Raw genomic sequence first — 19,893 nt, 5'->3', positions numbered from 1 at the left:
TTCTTCTCCCTCTCCTCCTCTCTAATGTTCCTATAAGGTAAGACAGATTTTGATATCCAGTCAAGTGTGTATTTGACTCTTTGAGTCAAATCCAAAATAGTAAGGTTTAAGTGATGCTTGCCCCCCTCCTTTGTTTCCCTTCATACGTCTTTCCTTTTCCAATAATATTCCCAAATTCTTTATTATAGAAGCTGCTAAATAAATCCTTGGTAATCCTAACTTTTCTATATTTGAATTGTCTCTTTCTGGTTGCTTGCAATATCTTCTTTTTGATTTGAGTGTTTTGGAATTTGACTATAATATTCCAAAGAATTTTGATTTGGGAATCTCTTTTAGGAGATCATCAGTGAATTCTTTCAATTACTATTTTACTATCTGGTACTCAGATAGCTTTCCTTGATAATTTCTTGAAAGATATTATCTAGGTTTTTGTTGTTGTTGTTGTTCATGGCTTTCAGGTAGTCCAAGAATCCATAAGTTAGCTCTCCTAAATCTTTAACTCTCCTAAATCTCTTTTTCAGGTTAGCATTTTTCCTTCTTCATTTTTTTCCTTCACATTTTCTTCTATTTTTTTTCTTTCTTTGGAGATTTTGTTTGACTCTTTTTGTCTCACTTCCATTTTCCCAATTCTACTTCTTAGGAAATTGTGTTTTTGGACATTCTTTTCCATTTGACCAATTCTACTTTTTAAAGGTAGTTTTCTTCATTAAATATTTTTGTGTGCTTTTTTTTTTTTTTAACCAAGCTGTTAGCTTTTTTTCAAGATTCTTTTACATTACTCTAATTTTTTTTCCCAATTTTTTTCTACTTTGATTTTTAAAATCCTTTTTTTTTTTTTTTTTTTTTTTTTTGCTCTTCCAGGAGTTCTTTTGAACTATGAAACTAAATCATAGTTTTCTTTGAGGCTTTGCATGTAGATGTTTAGACATTATTTTTCTCTTCTGAATTGTGTTTTGATCTTCCTGTTATCACAGTAATTTTCTATGATTAGATTTTTTTGGCTTTTGTTCATTTTTATTATTTTATGTATTTACGTAATATTTATTTATAAAATTATGTTATTACTTTTAAGGTTTAACTCTGCTTCTGAAATGCAGGGGGAACTATTCCAAGCTTCTTTCACCAGGTGCCCGGTTATTGACCTGCTATGCCAGGGCTTCTGAGCCTGGGAGCTCACTTGATGTATCAAGAGGTAGAAGGCCTCAATGCTAACCTAAAGGACTACCATGCCACTGGCCTGCTGAATCAGGGATTCAGTGTTTCAATTTGTGACCTATCTTGGGGCTATAAGCCTATGGCTGGTTTGCCTAGATATAACCTGCATTATCTGAGTGAGAAAGAACTTTCCTGAAGTTCCTCTAAGTTATCCTGGAAAATTATTGCACCTTATATTTTGTGTGTTTTGTCACTCTAGAATTCGTTTTTAGATATAATTTAAGGTCATTTGGAGGGGAGTTTGGGAAAGCTCAGGCGATTTTTCTTGCTTTTTCTCTGCCATCTTGGCTTTACCTCCCTCTCAACTAACCTATTTAACTATTTAACTTTAAAATTCATTTGGCTCCAATCTCTCTTTCCAGGTACATTGGCTATTATTTTTGCAACTGAACTCTACGATCCAAACTGTCTTTTTCATTATTCTTCACATAATTAATTACTCATTTTCATGCATTTGCATGGGTTCTTTCTATGTGTCTAAAATTCATTCTCTTCTTACTTTTACTTCAGAGTTTTCCTCTTCCTTCCCAATTAGTCAGTCAATCAATAAGAATTTATTGTCTTCATCAGAATATAAGCTCCTGGGCACATCCAAGATTGAAGCCAAAATGATAGCATACAGGAAGTACTACAGCCAAGCTCTACCAACATTCCCCTCAGACAACTTTAAATTATGCCTCAAAGCAAATTCTGGAACTGCAGAGTCAATAAAAAGGCAGAGTAAGAAGTTTTTGACACAACAAAACTCAGGACTTTAAAAGGTCTGTGGCACTGGGATTGAGACTAATCCACAGTACAAAAGGATGGTAAAATCAGCTGCAAGAGATCTTGGCGGCAGCAGCAATTTGGAGGAGTTCTTATCTCAGAGATGGAAAAGGACTTAAGCAATGGGCAAAAGAGTATCCATCATTAGCACCAGGCACAGAACAGAATTGTTTGGCAACTCCACAGACATGCCCACTTCTGGGTCACTGATCCAGGGAATAAAAGAATACTTTTAGTAACCAGAGAGCAGAGGTCCTGAGGAACAATAGTATATGCAGTCACAAAAGAACTGGACTCCTGCAAAAAAATGATCACAGAGTATCAGAGCCTTTTTCTGGATAAGAACCACTAGAAACAATGACCATACCTTTCCATGAATCCACCTTAGAAACAATAACTTCCAATTTCCCAGAAGAAGCTATGAAAACTGCAACCCCATAAAGTCAGGTTCTTGGGACAGGGCTGCCTACCACTCCGAGTGAGCAGAATCTAACTTTAATATAAATTTTAAAATCAATAAATAAGTTGGAAGAATGAAAAAATAACAAAAACAAAAAGAACCTGTTCATAAAAAGCATGGTGACAGGAAGAACAAGAAGACAGGAAGAAAAAAACAGCAAAAACAAAGGCTAAAAGGATAAAAAAAAAATGCAATGAGAATTCCTGGAATACCTAAAAATTATTTTAAAATTTAAATTAAAAAAAGTTGGTAAAAATGTACAAACTTCACTAAAAGAAAAGTTAAAAAACAGAATAAAGTAAATCATTGAAAAAAATAATACAAACTTCACCAGTGAAAATAATTCTTGGAAAAGTAGAATTGACTATATATGTAGGAAAAAGAGGTACTAAAATTCACTGCAGAAAATAATTCCCTCCAAATTAGAATTGGGCAAGTAGAAGCTAATGATATAATGAAACATCAAGAAGCAATGATACAGTCAAAAGAATGAAAAAATTAAAGAAAATGTAAAATATGTCATCAGAAAAACTGACCTGGAAAATATTGAGGAGAGAGAATTTAAGGATTACTACACAACCTGAAAGCCACGATAAAAAAAAAAAAAGAGTATAGATACTATATTCAAAGAAATTATCAAGAAAATTGTCCAGAAATGTTAGAACCAAAGAATAAAATAAAAAACAGACAGTATAACTACCACTAAGTTTAAAATCTTTCCCTCTCAGATTGAGATAAACCTAACAACAAAACAAACAAACTTTTTAGAAAAAATTGAATGAGAATAAAAAGGAGTATATATTTTCTCTTAGCTATTCATCACATCACAAAAATTTATCATTATTAGGCACAAAAATCTTAAACAAGTGTAAAATTTGATTTAAAAAACCTAAATTACTGGTATCCAAAATGACAGAGTAAATGTGCCAACAATTAAGTAATGAAATAGGAGCTATTTTGTACCAATGAATCTGACAGCTCTAAATGAAACATGAATATTTACAAAAATATAAATTGCTCAGATTGACAAAAGAAATAGGATACTTAATATCTCTATCTTAGAAACGAAAAACTGAACAAGTCATAAATAAGCTCCATAAGAAAAAATCCCCAGGACTAGATGGATTTACAAGTGAATTCTACTAGACATTAAAAAAAAATAATTCCAATACTATATAAAATATTTGAAAAGAAACATATATAAAGAAGTAGTCATATCAAATTTCTTTTATGACATTAATATTTTTTGATACCTAAGCACAAGAGGACAAAAACAGGGAAAGTAAACTACAGACCAATTTCCCTAATAGATACTGATATAAAAATTTGCAGGGACATTACAACAATATATCATGAAGATCATGAACTATAACCAGATTTGACTTATATTAGAATACAGGATTGGTTCAATATCAGGAAAACTATAAATACAACTGATCATATCAATAAACCCCTCAAATTATGACTGTTTAAATAGATGCAGAAAAAGAAATATAATACCCATTCTCATCAAAACCACTAGAAAGTAAAAGAACAAAAGGATGCTTTCTTAAGATGATAGATACTTAAAATGACAAGTACTAAAGATATAGTTGATGGTCTGTAATTCTGAAGTCAAGAAGACTCATCTTTCTGAGTTCAAATCTGGCCTCAGACACTTTGAATTCAAATATGGTCTCAGGCACTTAAGCATTAGTTCTTCATCTATAAAATGAATTGGAAAAGGAAATGGTAAACCATTCCAAAATGTTTGCCAAGAAAATTCCAAATGAAGTCAGGAAGTCAAGATATGACTGAAACAACTGAACAACAATCTATCTAAACAAAGAGTTACTCTTACCTGTAATGTAGAAGAAATAAACAAAAAGGCTTCTCATAAATTCTGCAATATATTGAATTGTATATCCTACAGACATCTTAAACTTAATATACCCAAAACTGAATTTATTATCTTCCTCTCCTCCCCTGTTACTATCAAGGGTACCATCAAGTCAGTACCACATGGAAATTTTATAAAAACTGAGTCAAGCAAATGAATCAAGATCTGTTACTAAAATGGGAATAAGTCAGCCAACAAACATTAAGCATTTGCTACATGCCAGCCATTGTCCAAAATAAATAAATAAAGTGTTCAAAATGCTCAGAACAGCTAATAGGCAAAAAAGTCTATAACTGATAGCAGCTGTTTTTAGTAAGAATTCTTCATTTAACCCCACATAAGTGGAAATATTCCTGAAAGACCTTTTTTTATTCTTATAAAAGCTGGGGTTAATTCAAAAAATGGAAAGACATTTAAACTTATATAAGAGGCATTACTATTTGGTAAAAGAAAGCTCCTTATAATTTATAATTTAGTATAATAAAAAGTAGTTCTGCCCTGGTACATTTAGTGTGGGCAGAAGACAGGAATCACTTAGGTAAAACTCATTTATCAGTTTTTACATATAATGTATGCATGTTTTTCTTTTGACAATAATGTATGCATGTATTTCATTTGATAGCCAGGATTATTGGCAGTAAATAAAAATATTAATTTCCAACTTGATAACTTAAGAAATCATAAAGCTGTTAGCGCAGACTTGGGAAACATTAAGTCATTGTCTTATCAGTACAATTTTCTTTCAGAAAATATTCTTTCTTTCTGTTCAAATGTCCACTTTAGTGTTGTATTCCACTTTGTCTCTCCAATCCTAAAAAACAAAAATGAAAAAAACCTAAAACAGACCTTTCATTCTTCTACTCCATTCAGTTTCATTTCATTTCTTTATTTCTCCATGTCACTTACTATCAAATTTCTTTAAAAAATGTGTTTGTATCCTAAGCTTTCATTTTTAAGCCATCTAATATCTTTAATCTCTTATGATTTAGTTTTTAAATATATCACAACCTTCTAAAACTACTCTATCAAAGATTATCATTTTCTTAGTGCCAAATTCAACAGGCTTTTTTGGACTTCATCCTATTTGAAATCTACATCGTATGAAATCTGATCATTTACAACTTTACATTTTCTTTTATCCTGGCTTCTTGTACACCACATTTTCCTAGTTCCTAGTCCACCAACCACTCTTCACTGCTCATGGTCCTCTCTTTTGCTCTTTCTAAAAATCTCTTTTTTCTAAATGTCATTTATTTTGATGAATTCAACTATGAGCTGCCTATAGCTTCTGTCTCATATCTCAAATAAACTACAGCAGTGATTCCCCATATTCCAAGAATGAATAATGCTTTTTAGCATCAAAAACTTCCACAGACCTCAATAGTACATTAACAAAAAGTTTTTATGAATTCAATAATACTTTTAAATAGAATGATAGAATCTTAAGACCTGAAAGAAATTTCAGGGGTCATCTACTATAAGCTGTACCAACAAGAACCCCTTCTTTAAATATCCCCACCAAAGAGTCATTCAGTTTTTATTTGAAGACTTATAATTAGGAGACATCTATTATCTCCCATGGCAAACTATTACACTTTGGGATAAGCTCTAGATGTTAGTTTCCCATTTAATGGTTAAAAGATTCAAACTAAAAATTCTTTAATGGTGTTATACAATTATGAATGTGCATATATATGTGTGTATATGTAACATACCTATATATGTATTTATGTACACATAAATATATATAAACATAGATATATAATATTTCCTCTGTGACAACTGTGAGTGTGTTTGAAACATTATAGGATGATTTCTATAGAAATTCAAAACTATCATGATCATGCACAGAATGATTTTATTTGTGCAGCAATTACATCAAAGCTCTGAGCAATTCTAAGTGCAAAATATCATTGCAATTTTGCATCCTAAGGTCAAATTGTTTCCAAATCACCACAAAGGTTTGACTTTCAAGCACAATCAGTTTTAAATGGATGGTCAGGAGTGTGCATATTCCCTCATTTACATTCTACATATTATATCACAATAGGTCCCTTGATCCCCTATTATTTTGTATCATAACATCAAGATGTTACGAACATTTTTGTTGTTTTGTTGTTCAGAGATTCAGTTTGTGTCTAATTCTTCATGACCCAATAGATCATAACATGTCAGGCCTTCCTATTCTTCACTATCCAAATTTATAGTTTCCATAACTCCATCTATCCATTTATCTGTCATTCCCTTGCCTTTTGCCTTCAACCTTTCCCAACATCAGGATATTTTCCAAATGAGTCCTGTCTTCTTATGTGGCCAAAGTATTTATGCTTCAGCTTCAGTACTTGACTTTCCCATGAATAGCCTGAATTTAAATTGTCCAAGAGACTTTCAAAAGTCTCCTCTAGCACCAGAATTCAAAAGCACCAATTTTATATGCTTAACTTTCTTTACAATCCAGTTTTCACAACCCACCACAATACACTGCTAAAGGAAAAACCATAGCTTTGTCAGCAAAGCAGTGTCTTTGTTTTTTTAATATGCCATCTAGATTTGCCATAGCTGTCCTTCCAAGGAACAAGCATCTTTTAATTTCATGACTATAGTCACATCATAAAACTACTGTTAACAAAGAATTCCGAACAAATCATACAATAATGTATTACTAACTAGTACAGGGCAATAAAAATTTAAAAGAAAAACAACAAAAAACCTCATTCATCCATAAGACTAGATCAGAAAAAATAAGATATTAAATTGAAGAACTACTAAAATCAAGTTTGAAAAAGTTAAAGATCTTGAGGTCATTGAAAATCTTTACTGAAAACTCCAGAAATTATACCTGAAAACAAAAAGGATTTTACAAAAACTATATTGATGTCTCAAAATGATTATGAAGAGAATATGGGTATATACATAGAATGGAATTTTGGAAAACTGTCTTTGAACCTGATAAAGTAAATTCACCTAGCATTCTAATTAAAACAAAACAAAGTAAATTTTAAAAGCTGCTCTCTTCTATAAACATCATGGACAAATGGCACTCACCTATAGTATTTGACAAAATACATAAAAATATTTCAGGACTTCTACAACAAAGGAGGGAAGAAAAAGAGAATAATTTTAAGCATGTGTCAACCATAGCAGAACTGACTTGAGAGAATAACTAAAGTGGAAAGGCACTGGAAGAAGTAATTGATATTTAATATACATAACAGAAAATTATGTTGCACAAATGAAGTCAACAATAACAAAAAAAAATCCCAAAACATAAGAAACTGAATCTAGAGAGGAAAAGGGAAATAAAAATTTAAGATTCTTTTAATTACCAAAAATCAAAATTCTTAAACTTTAAAATATACAAGAATCAAAGCAACATATTTTATTACATTCATATAGCTTAACTTAAATAAGTCACTTCCCAACTTATGGGTATCTTCTTGGTTCCTAGTTCTTTGCCACCACAAAAAAGATGTTATATATTTTTTAATATATGGGATCTTTTCCTCCTCCTTTGAACTCTTTAGGATAGAGGCCAAAAAGTACAGCTGAGTCAAGTGGTTAAGTCAAAAGAGCAGAAAATGAAAAGAATTTATAAGGTATCTAAAAAGAAGAAGTCCCACAGAACAGGTCAAGATTATATAATTCAATTATTATTGAATATTAATTGAATAATTAATATTGAATATTAATTGAACACACCCCCCTTTTAAAAAAGGATACATCTTAATTGCTCAAGCATTTTAGAAAGAAAGGGATGCATAAAAATGACAATTAGGTATTGATTGTTGTCTAAATAATAAAAACAAATAATAAAATAAAAATAGGTAGGAACATTGTAGCCAAAACCGAGTTTCCAGGCTAAAGAAAAAAATACTTCAAGCAACCAGAAAGACATAAGTATAGTACTAACGAACCAAAATCATAATCACAAAAAACAACTCTATAATTAAAATATGGGAGAAAAATTTTGAAAATATGATGTTCAAAAGGAAAAAGTACTTTAAGAATAACTTTCCCTGAAAAACTAAGGGATATACTAAAAGGGAAAATATAGATCTTTATTAAAAGAGGACATAACAATAATATAGCTAGCAAAGTGCATTGCATATGTTATTTCACTTGTTTCTCTGATTTTCAAAGATTATGAAACATCATCTCCTCACCTCCTTCTGGGCCTCAGGTTAACTTACAATAAGTCTGGAACATGTTTCTTCACATGACTTGGATAAAACAACTCAATTCTTTCCAGTGTCGTCTTGCCTGTTCTAGCATCACCTCTTATCCAGTCCTTATGACTGACCCTGTTTTTACCCCCACAGATCCCTGGAACTGTCTTCTAACCTAATGAAATAACTTTTAGGAACTCTTGGACTTTGTCATTTGTCTCAATGCTGAAGCCTTGGAACTTCTGGGCTCTTCTATCTGTCCTGAAACTGAATTTTCTTTTAAATGGGACTAAAGTGGGAGTTGTTTGAGAGAAGACATGGAATTTTTTTATTTTTCCAACTATCCTTAATAATTATCACAAGTAAACATTTAGTTAATGCTATTTTATTCATTCAATTATTCAAAATGCCAGTCTTTTAAAGGCAAAAATAGGACAGAAACTCAAAAGGACAAATATATCTGAGCAATTGGGGTGAATGATGATGAAGAGCTTACATGCTAAAAGAGGAAGAAAAAACATGTGTCTCTTCAAAATCTATCTTCAAGGGTCACAGATGGATTAAAAACAGCCAGGACCTATTGTTAGCAGTTCTTTTCTGTCAATCTGATTTTAAGAAAGAAAAAACAAAGGAAGAAACCAGAACTAAGTAGGGAAGAAACTAGAAGAAGGAACATGATGATACTTCTTATAATTGGGATGTGTGACAGGCATATGTAGACAGGGAGAAGGGAGTAAGTTAAAGTGGCCATCCCATAAAATAAATAGGTTTATTCAAACTTTACATGAACTGCTTATTTGAAGTTGGAAAAGAATAGTTAAAAAGAGTTTGGTGTAGAAACATATTATATTCTATAACGGAAAAAGCAGGGACAGGGATTTTTTTTTATTTTTATTATTATTTTTTTATGGATAGGGTATTTTAAGAGGGAGGGAAGTCAACAAAACAAACTTCAACTTCATAAAGAAGAAATGGCCTTCTGGATCTCGACAAGGAAAAGTCTGGAAAGGAATTCAATCAGACCATTTCATTTATAAATTAATAATGCTGATCACGGTTTTGTTTTTGTTTTTGTTTTTGTAAGCAATATGATGGTAGTAGGAAGGGAAGGTTAAAAAAAAAATCTTAAGAGAAAATGGAGGAAAAAAATGAACATTTAACAATCAAATCCCTGATATGAATGGCTGAGCTAACAAAACAATGGAAGAAAGCAAAATTCAACAAAGAAACTTATTTGAATAAAACATTAGATACAGAGAAAAAGGGAGGTTGGAACAGTTTACTCAAGCAATTGCTTACGGGGTAGCAATCTGCATCCTCAGACAAGATAACATTAAAAATAGTTAAAAATAGATAAGCAAGAAAATTTTAATGTAGCACCATTGATCATAAAATGCTATCAATATCTGATATAATGGCACCAAATGAAATGACATCTAAGTACTTAGAAAAGTTAATCAAATTACATTGAGAAATAGACAGCAAAATCATAATAGTTGGGGATTCCTCAAAGTACTATGAGACCTAGACAAATAAAAAAGAAAACCTAAGAAATAAATTAAGGACTGAAATAGAATGTTATAAAATTTAGATAGCTCTCTGATACCAAATAGAAAATGAAAAGGATATATGCAATTTTCAGTAATGTATACCACCTGACTTAGAAACAAAATGGCTCCAAATGCAAATTCACTATTAAAAAGAATGAAGCAATGAGGCAAATTTTTTTTTAAATGATGAGCATTTATGTAATGCTTTAAAGTATGCAATGTGCTTTATAAATGTTGTCTCATTTTATCCTTGTAACAACTCTAGAAGGTAGGAGTTACTTATATTATTTCCATTTCAACGGAAACATACCTAGGTTGAATGATTTACCCAAGACCACCCAACTAGTAGATCTGAGGTCAGATTTAAACTCAGCATTTCCTGACTCCAAGTCCAGTAATTTACACTGAAATATCTAGCTGCTTTAAAAACAAAGCAAAACACCACCACCAACAACAACAATTTTATTAAATATAAACAAAGATATACCAATATCCTGCAAGGATATACACGTGTCCACCCACAGAGATGTATACACATCAAGTGTAATAAACAATGTGTCAAATCCAAAGAGTTGCCCCTGTCTTCTTGATATTGATTTAGAAATAAAGTTCTTTCATCACTACATATAAGGCCTCCCTAAAGTGGGTCTTAATGCATGTCTTAATGCAATAATCCTGATTCAGTCCCCTAATGGAATTAAATGATTATGTATGCATCCTAATGAGTCCTTAGGGCCCAAGGCATTGCCAAAACAGAAGACCATGAGTTAGAGCATTAAAAAATTCACACAGATATGTACGGAAAACACACACACACACACACACACACACACACACACACACGCGCATATCTATCTCAAACACATCACTGATCACAATGTAATAAAATTATAATCAAATTAAATTTGAAAAATTGATTCAAACTTAAATAACATAATCTAAAGAACATTTAGCTAAATGACTACAGGGAAAAAAAAAGTATCCTCCCCCAAAAGGCAATAATGAAACAACATGCCAAAACTCTGCGATTCAAACAAACAAAAAATCAGAATAAATCAATCAACTGGGCATACAAATAAAAAAATAGGCAACAAATGAAAAACTGTAGTAAACATAGAAATTATGAAAATCAAAAGATATTAATTTATAAACAATGTGAAAAAAATAAACCATTAACTAGATATAAAAATGCCAGAATCAAAATTTCATAAAAAATTATTACAAATTATTTTGCCCAAGTCTATGGTAACAAAATAATTTAAATTAGAATAATGAAGATTTACAAAAATATAAAATGCCTATTTTAACAGATTAGAAAAAGTTAAATAACCCAATCCCAGAGAAAAAAAATTGAAGTAAAAATAAAGAAATTTTCAAAAGAAGGAAAAAAAAGGTCCAGATACATTTGTATCAAAATTTCAAAGAATATTTCTCTTCCTACTAAATTATAAGCTCCTAAGACTGTTCTTGCCTCTCCTCCCCTCCCCCTCCTCCCCCCCCCCCCCCCGCTTTTTTTTTTTTTTGGTAACCTCACTAGTTTGGCAGAAAACAGGTACCTAGTAAATGTTCTATTCAGCTTTCCCTAAAGCACAGGTCTGATCATGTCACCTCACTTATTCAATAAATCCTAGTGGCTCCCTATTGCCTCTAGGATCAAATAAAAAAATGGTCTATTAAACATTTATAACCTAGCTCCTTCCCCTACCTTTCTATTCTTTTTATACCTTATTTTTCTTTGGTACTTCCTTCACTCTACACTTTTTCATACAAATATACAGGCCTCCTATCTGATCTTCAAATAGTATACCCCAATCCCTCAGCTCCAGAAATTTTCTTTGGCTGTTCTCCATCTCTGCCAGTTGGCTTCCTTGGCTCCCACTAATTCCTAACTAAAATCATATTTTCTACAGGAAATCTTTCCCAAGTCTGCCTAATTTTAATGCATTCCCGCTATTAAAGTATTTCTTAGTATATCCCATTATATTGTGAGCTCCTTAAGGACAGGGATTGTCTTTTTTCTCTTTCTACAGCCCCAGCACTTAACACAGTGCCTGATATATAAAAGGCAGTTAAAATATTTATTGAATGCTGACTTTTAAACAATGAACAATTAATTTCAATATTACATAAGTTGTTTACCAAAATAGTAAAAGAGAATCCTATTAAACTCTTCCAACAAGATAAATATAGTCTTGGTATCTAACTCAAGCAAAGATAAAACATAAAAGGAAAACTAATAGATCAGTATCTCTCATGAATATTGATACAAAAATATTGTAGAAAATATTGGCAAAGAGTCTACGACATTGTATATGTATATGTTCTGGTTATATTTTTATTCAGAATGCAGCACTGGTTAAATATAAGGAAAACTATTAATAAAATAAACCACATTAAAAACAAGGGATAAGGACTATATCTATGATTCTATATAAAGCCCTCAATATATAAAGAGAGGGTTCCCAATAATGGAACTCATCTCCCAATGCAAGTATGCACTGTCTCTATAATTTATTTTATGAAAGTGTCCTAGACTATTGAAAAGTTAAGTGATTCACCTGGGGCCAGTATGTATTAGACCAGATACAAGTCTTCCTGATCTTTGTTTATTTTAAAGTCCTGATATGCAAGATTCTAAGTAAATAAGATTTTCTGGCCCTTAGTAGCTACATTTCATTCCTTTTGGTCAAAAACAAAAAAGAAATTCAACAGCTTGAAACAGACAATGAAATGAAAGGTAAAAGAAGAATAGTTATTAAAAGGAATACCAGGCCAGAACACAAATTCATAAATTCTTACAAAGAAAGAAAGATAATCAATTGTGATGTCATAAAACAGAGAGAAATCAGTAAAATTAGTCCAAAGGAAGCTTGACAACTCAGCAAAGTTATGGAATATGGATGGATTGGAATATGAGGATGAATTAGGATGAATAATGGAAGAGGTTTTCAAAAATTATTCCTACATCCTTTTTCTCTATCAAGGATTGGAACAACTGTATGTAGACCCCAACAACACATTCTCTAAGGTACAGGTGGAAAAACAACTAGACTGAATCATGTACAGATAGAGGAAATCTGTGCTAGATGCAATAAAATTGTGATGATATAGAGGGTAGTTAAGTTTTCACAAAAATTATTAACAATGGCTTTACTATCTCACAATTGTTTGCATAAACATTTATTTGGTTTAAAAAATACTTTAAATCTGTCTTTCACAACAAGACGTTTTCTATCCATATAAGACCATCATTTAGGATTTTTATCATTCATAAAAATTGATTATATAAAATTAATAATCATTCACACATATAAACCCAATGCAGTCAAAATAAAAGTAAAAGATAAAGATGGGAAGCAGAGGAAGAAATCTTCATATTATATGATTCTGATAAAAGTCTAATATCTAGAATCTATAGGAAATGGACACTTTTTTATTTTTCAATACAAAATGAAGGTTTGGGAGACAAAGTCAAAGCAAGGCATACACCTGACCACTCCCAAATTCCTCTGAAAACCACTTCAAAATGTGTCAAGTGGCAAAACCAACAAAAAGGCCAGATAAACAATATTCAAGCCCAAGATAACTTCAGCAAAAGTCATTCTCACTATGGTAAGAAAGGTGTACATTTCAGCACTTGCCTGGCCTGGCAAGACAATAGTGAAACCCTGAGCCCAAGCAAAAGCTAGCAACAAAGTCCTGACCAGGTACAAGGTCCAGAGTCCACAGTGCAAGCCAGCAGCAGACCTTGGGGGCACCAAAATCTGTGATAGTTACTTCTGACCTCAGTTCACAGATGGTAAGCAGAATGAATAACTGGTTAGAAGGAGAATACAGGGCACCCTTGGCTGGCACTGAATGTAGGACTCTGTTGCATTGGCCATATGAGGATCCCAGTCACAGTGCTAGCGTGAACATACTAAAGCACAATCATACCAGAATACTAAAGTTTATAGATGCAGAGGAACTGGGATCTTGGTCTACATTCCAGGATGAAAACTGTGCTGATACTCACTCACAGATCAGAGAATATGCTAAGAAACAGTGACCACATCTCCTTTTAGATCACATCAACTCTAAAAACTGAAAACTTACAGACCCCCAAGTCCTAGCTCTGAAAATAACTGAATAAAAACCCTGAAATTTTAAATAGGGCTCTCCAAACCATGGGAATTGAACCCAAATTTAGCATAAAGCTGGAAGTCAAAAAAGAGACTGGAAAAATGAGCAAAAACCAAAAAAGGAACCTGATTATAGAGAACTACTAAGGTGACAAAAAAGATTAAACTATAAGCTCATAAGAGAGCAATGTCAAAATGACTTCATGTAAAGCCTCAAAGAAAAAAAAAATCAATTGGTCTTAAGTCCCAAAGGATTTATTAGAATTTGAGTTCAAAAAATATTTTAAAAATCAAAGAGGCAGAGAAAAAACTAGGAAAAGAAATAAGAGTGATGCAAGAAAATCACGAGAAAAGAGTTAACAGCCAGATAAAAAAAGCACAAAAATGGGAAAAGATGAACAAAAATTCATTGAAGCAAATACTTTCTTAAAAAGTAGAACTGGGCAAATAGAAAAAGATACAAAAATTCAATAAAGAAAATAATTATTTAAAAATTAGAATTGAGTTAAGTGAAAGCTAACTATTAGGCATCAAGAAAAATAAAACAAAATCAAGAGAATGAAAAAAGAAAATGTGAAATATCTCATAAAAATTGTTCTAGAAAATAAGACTGAAAAGAGATAATTTAAGATTTATTGCATTATTTAAAAACCATGATTAAAAAAAAGAGCTAGAAAAGATCTATGGAGGATGATTATGGAAATATGGTATAAGCTAGAAAAATTTTCCTCATAAACCAGAGAAAACATTACTTCAAAGTGAACTCAGAGAGACAGAAATAATTTAAAGTTGGAGTAAAGAATTGGCCCTGTTAAGACAACCTCTATTGGCTTCATTGTAGGGAAGAGGATCAAAAGTATACTACATATAATAACAGATTTTTTTTTTTAATATCTTGGTTAGTTTGCCAGAACCACTTTCATCTTGTTTTTATTCTTGATTATATGATTACAAAGAATGACCGTGATGGAGGAGGTTAGGAAGAAATACAATGGGAAATGCAGATGACAAGGAAACAAAAGATAATAAATTTTATATTTAACAAAATAATGTTTTGCAAGAAGACCCAAGAGAAGATAAATTCTGTGGATGAATAAAAATAAAAATTGTGAGCATTGAAAAAAAAAGTACCATGGAGTAAATAAAGTTCTTGTCCACTGATATAAATACATTCCTCTATGGTTTCAAAGAAACAGTCCTAAAAATTTCATCTAAAATAAAACTGTTTTTTCATATAGTAAAGATTGTGTTTTACACAGAAATATATATGCATCCTATAAAAGTGTAACCCTGGAGTAGCCCTAATTTGCTATAAATGGTGGACAATGTGGTAAAAAGAATATAAGTATAAAAAGCTAATAGTTTATGCTAATACTGAGTAGTATAGTTCTAATCTTTCTATTGTCCTTCACAAATTCATCCTTTTAGCTGATAAATTTTCTTCTGCTAAAAAAGTATTTATATGATTATGCTCATTATGGATCACCTCATTTTAACTTCATCAATTTTCACTACATTAGGGGAAAAAACACCAAGTGAAAACCAGTCACACTTGGAAGATTTTTTAAAAAGTGCTAATTTCAGAAAAGATCACAGTTTATCAGTGATACTTACTGGGCTCTCTGTTCTGTGGTGAAATACATTCTCTGATGGATTCAGTGATTCCCAAACTGGCTGCCGTAGGCAGAGGACCAAGTAAAGTTTCTAAAGCTGGTGGTTTAATTGGATCTATGGTTCCATTTCCACAACTTAGATCATCATCATTGCTCAATCTGTTTCTATCAAGAAGTTCCTTATAAAAGTCTTTATTTAAATGATTTGCAGCTGCTTCTAGTTCTTCATCTTCTGCCTCTTCTTCTCCAAATATGCTGCAAGTATTGTCATCTATGGAATCTATTAAAACAATTTTTAAAAATCACTGTCATGTTACTAAAAAAGGAAATAGAAATGAACAGAAAGGGTCAATTTAATTTTTTAAAAAATGGAAGAAAAAATCCTTCACTAAGTTGCAGAAGCTGATTTCAACTTTTAAAGCAATTATGAAAAGATAAACTGTCAAAAGATATGGTTTAAAAATAACACCTTTTTTTCCAAGATTGATGCGTTTTGTAAAACAATTTACTTTTTAAAAATGTTTTATTTAAGAGCACCTAAAATTCACCACAGAAATTATAAATGAAGAGAATGTCATACTACTTTGTCATTCTGACAAATGTTTATGTAAATAAGAATGCTGTATTTCCCACAAAACAATAAAATTAAGAAACCACAGGCAAATATCAAACATTTCTGACCACTTCAATGGCAGAAAGAAAATTAACAGACATTAAAATCCTGTGACATTGTAGAAAAAGCACTGAATTTGATTGCAGAAGGTCTAAGTTTTAATTTAGCTTGCTTACTTAGTATTCAAGTAACAGTTAACAAGTCATTTAGCTTCTACGGGCTTTGGTTTTCTCCTCAACAGAATGAAAGGGTTGCACAAGATAATATTTAAGATCTCTTCTAATTTTAACTCAGAAAGCTTAGGAAGTGATTACAAATTTCACTGATTGTGATGCCTTGCTAACAAAATACAATGACATTTCCATTTTAATGAATCATAATTCAAGTCATTATCTTAGAATCAATGTATTCAGGTCACCTTCCTAATACATAATGAAACTTTTAAGACTATCAATTCTTAGGAATCTATATGAAGGATAATACCTTAAAGGTATATAAATTCATAATAAGAAATAAAAAGTTATGGATATTTCAAATGCATGTATTAATCTTCTGAGGTGACATTATGGTGGGCAATTCTTTTTTTTTTTTAAATAACTTTTTATTGACAGAACCCATGCCAGGGAAATTTTTTACAGCATTATCCCTTGCACTCACTTCTGTTCCGATTTTTCCCCTCCCTCCTTCCACCCACTCCCCCAGATGGCAAGCAGTCCTTTACATGTTAAATAGGTTACAGTATATCCTAGATACAATATATATGTGCAGAACTGAAGAGTTTTCTTGTTGCACAGGGAGAATTGGATTCAGAAGATATAAATAACCCGGGAAGAAAAACAAAAATGCAAGCAGTTTATATTCATTTCCCAGTGTTCTTTCTTTGGGTGTAGCTGTTTCTATCCATCCTTGATCAATTGGAACTGAATTAGCTCTCTTTATCGAAGAGATCCACTTGCATCAGAATACATCCTCAAACAATATTGTTGTTGATGTATATGATGATCTCCTGGTTCTGCTCATTTCACTTAGCATCAGTTCATATAAGTCTCGCCAGTCCTCTCTGTATTCATCCTGCTGGTCATTCCTTACAGAACAATAATATTCCATAGCGTTCATATAATGGTGGGCAATTCTTATGGCTTTCCATAAATCATCACTAGGACAACAGAATCCAGAATTGGATGATCCTTTAGACTAACCTAATATGGTACTTCTCATACTCTTTATTATAAATAGACCAAGAAAAGATATAATACTGAATTTGAAACTAATTGTAAGTATATATTGTTTAAAATTATTCTTAGTCTACATATGTAATACAAGCTATCACTCTATCAACATAAGTATATGTCTTTGTAGCTATCATAGTAAGCTTCTATTGAGAGCCACAGAGAAATGTTACCTATCTTGGAATAAAAAAACAATTGCAGCAGGCTGAAAGGAAATGTGGTATAGTAGAGAGGGCCGACTGGCTTTGAAATCAGGAAAACTGGGTTCAAAATCCAACTCATATTTGACATTGATTAGTTTATGTCCCTAGACAATATTACCCAACACTACTTAAGAAAACTAAGTTTAATCATTAAAACTTTTCCTTTCCTTACTACAAAATATTTCTGCTTTGAATAGTTACTACAGTTATTACCTATAGGAAGTATAAAAACACTTTCAATGTTACTTTGTGACATAATCAGATGTCCCATTAAATATTTGTGTGTGTATATATGGTTGTGTGTATAAGCATGTGTATATGTATACACATACACACACACACACACACACACATATTTAAAACTCTTAATTTTTTTCAACCAAAGAATGGCTCCAATAACATGAATATTAGTAGGTTTAGATTTTCTTTAGAGCTCTTTTAGTTCAAACTTTCATTTAATGCAGTAATTCTCTGAAAGGTAGGCATCCAAGATTTCTTCATTTTGTGATTTTCTGACTATTCCCTTGGCCCTAATAGCATTATTAACAATTAATGGATAGCTCCATACATGTGTATGTAATATGTATGTGTGTGTGTATATATGTGTGTGTGTTACATACATGTATATATAAATATGTACATTAAATAAACCATTGTACTTGTAGGCTATCCTGCACCTGAAGAAATGAGTCCATGGTAAACAAAAAATCCTTCTAAATTCATTAATTGGAATTTTCTATCATGGAAACTAGTCTTTAGACACAAATTAGTATGCATGCTGGAATGCAATGGCAAATACCTTTTCCTCTAATCATCTGACATAATTTTTTTTGTGTGTAATACAAAGAAAGTTAAAACTGCTTTATGGAATTGAAAATATAATTCTATAATTCTTAATATCAGTACAATTCACAATTTATTTAAGAAGATTGAGTTAACTTACCATCTTTAGTGAAATGTGCAAGTGCTCCTTTCACCTTTGGCCTACTATTTTCTAATTCAATCTCTATCTCATCTTGGTAGCTCGATATTTCACCTTGCAAAAAAAATAAAAATAAAAATAATCAGTAGTATTCAATTCCTAAGAAAAAATAAATAATTTGAGATGTAAGATAAGACTGCTACCTTCCACATCCTCAAGTTCTTTTGATAAGGCCTGTTCCAGCTAAAACAGAAGAGGAAAAAAAGATGCATTTTAGTAAGAAAAATATTTAGTGAGCAAAACATTCTTGAATAAAACTTTTATTTTGAAATTCTTGTACAATTGATTATAAAGATGTTTGTTTTTCCATAATAAGTTTCTTTTGCTTCCACTTAAAAAAAAAAAGTTACAATAACCAACTAGCATTTCTTAAAAAATATGGAAGCTCCTAAGGAGCTTCCTTCTACTCCATCAGAAAAGATGAGAAAAGTTTGGCCTTGTCTGAATTCTTAGTTTCTTGATTGAAAAATGTAATTTGGCGGAAGAGGACAATATTCTCACAAAATTTTAGTAGATATTTAGTTACTTCTGTAGTACTGTAAAGCCTTAAACACTGTTCCAGGAATTCTAAGGATTCAAGAATGCTAAGGACCATCTATAATATAAGTGTTATCCATGAACAAATCAAAATGATGAACTTGTAATATCAAACAGAAGAGCATTCATAATTAAGAAATCCTAGATTAGGAAAAATGCAATTCAAAAAGAGGAGAGCTGTTTGAGAAAACATCTAAGGAATAAAGTTAGACATTCAGTCTTCTGGAGCAAGAACTAAATTACAAAACTAGAAAAGAAAATCTAACCCCGACAGTGAATCAAATAGCAACAGGATAAGGAGTGGGTCTTAACCTTAGGCATTAGTCTTCAGGCTAGAACTGTAGCAAACTCACATTTACTTCATTAAAATGCTTTGTTACAAAGAATAGGGTACATGTGTAACAATGTAATATGGAATTCATGGTAAGGTTTCAAAGTCATTTTTGAGAACAGATTTGAACAACATAGATAATATTCCTGAATGTTAAGATAAATGTATAAAGAGAAATTGTTTTTATCTTATCTGAAAAAGGTAAGATTTCAAAAATGTTATATAGAGT

At 31.5% G+C, this 19,893-nt stretch overlaps 1 protein-coding gene across 1 annotated transcript in view; it reads right to left on the bottom strand.

Moving 5' to 3' along the window:
* Window positions 1-19,893, bottom strand: part of BRF1 (BRF1 RNA polymerase III transcription initiation factor subunit) — a 160,060-nt gene that overhangs the window by 33,175 nt on the left and 106,992 nt on the right. Inside the window, exons 9-11 of the mRNA XM_051978109.1 lie at window positions 18,940-18,979; window positions 18,758-18,850; window positions 15,771-16,049 (exon numbers count right to left, since the gene is read on the bottom strand). Of these exons, the coding sequence (XP_051834069.1) occupies window positions 15,771-16,049; window positions 18,758-18,850; window positions 18,940-18,979 (412 nt within the window). The remainder of the gene's footprint in view (window positions 1-15,770; window positions 16,050-18,757; window positions 18,851-18,939; window positions 18,980-19,893) is intronic.

Source organism: Antechinus flavipes, chromosome 2 (assembly GCF_016432865.1).
Source record: "Antechinus flavipes isolate AdamAnt ecotype Samford, QLD, Australia chromosome 2, AdamAnt_v2, whole genome shotgun sequence".
Lineage (NCBI taxonomy): Eukaryota > Metazoa > Chordata > Mammalia > Dasyuromorphia > Dasyuridae > Antechinus > Antechinus flavipes.
The sequence above is the reverse complement of the archived record's forward strand: the minus strand, read 5'-3'. Positions and strand labels throughout refer to the sequence as shown.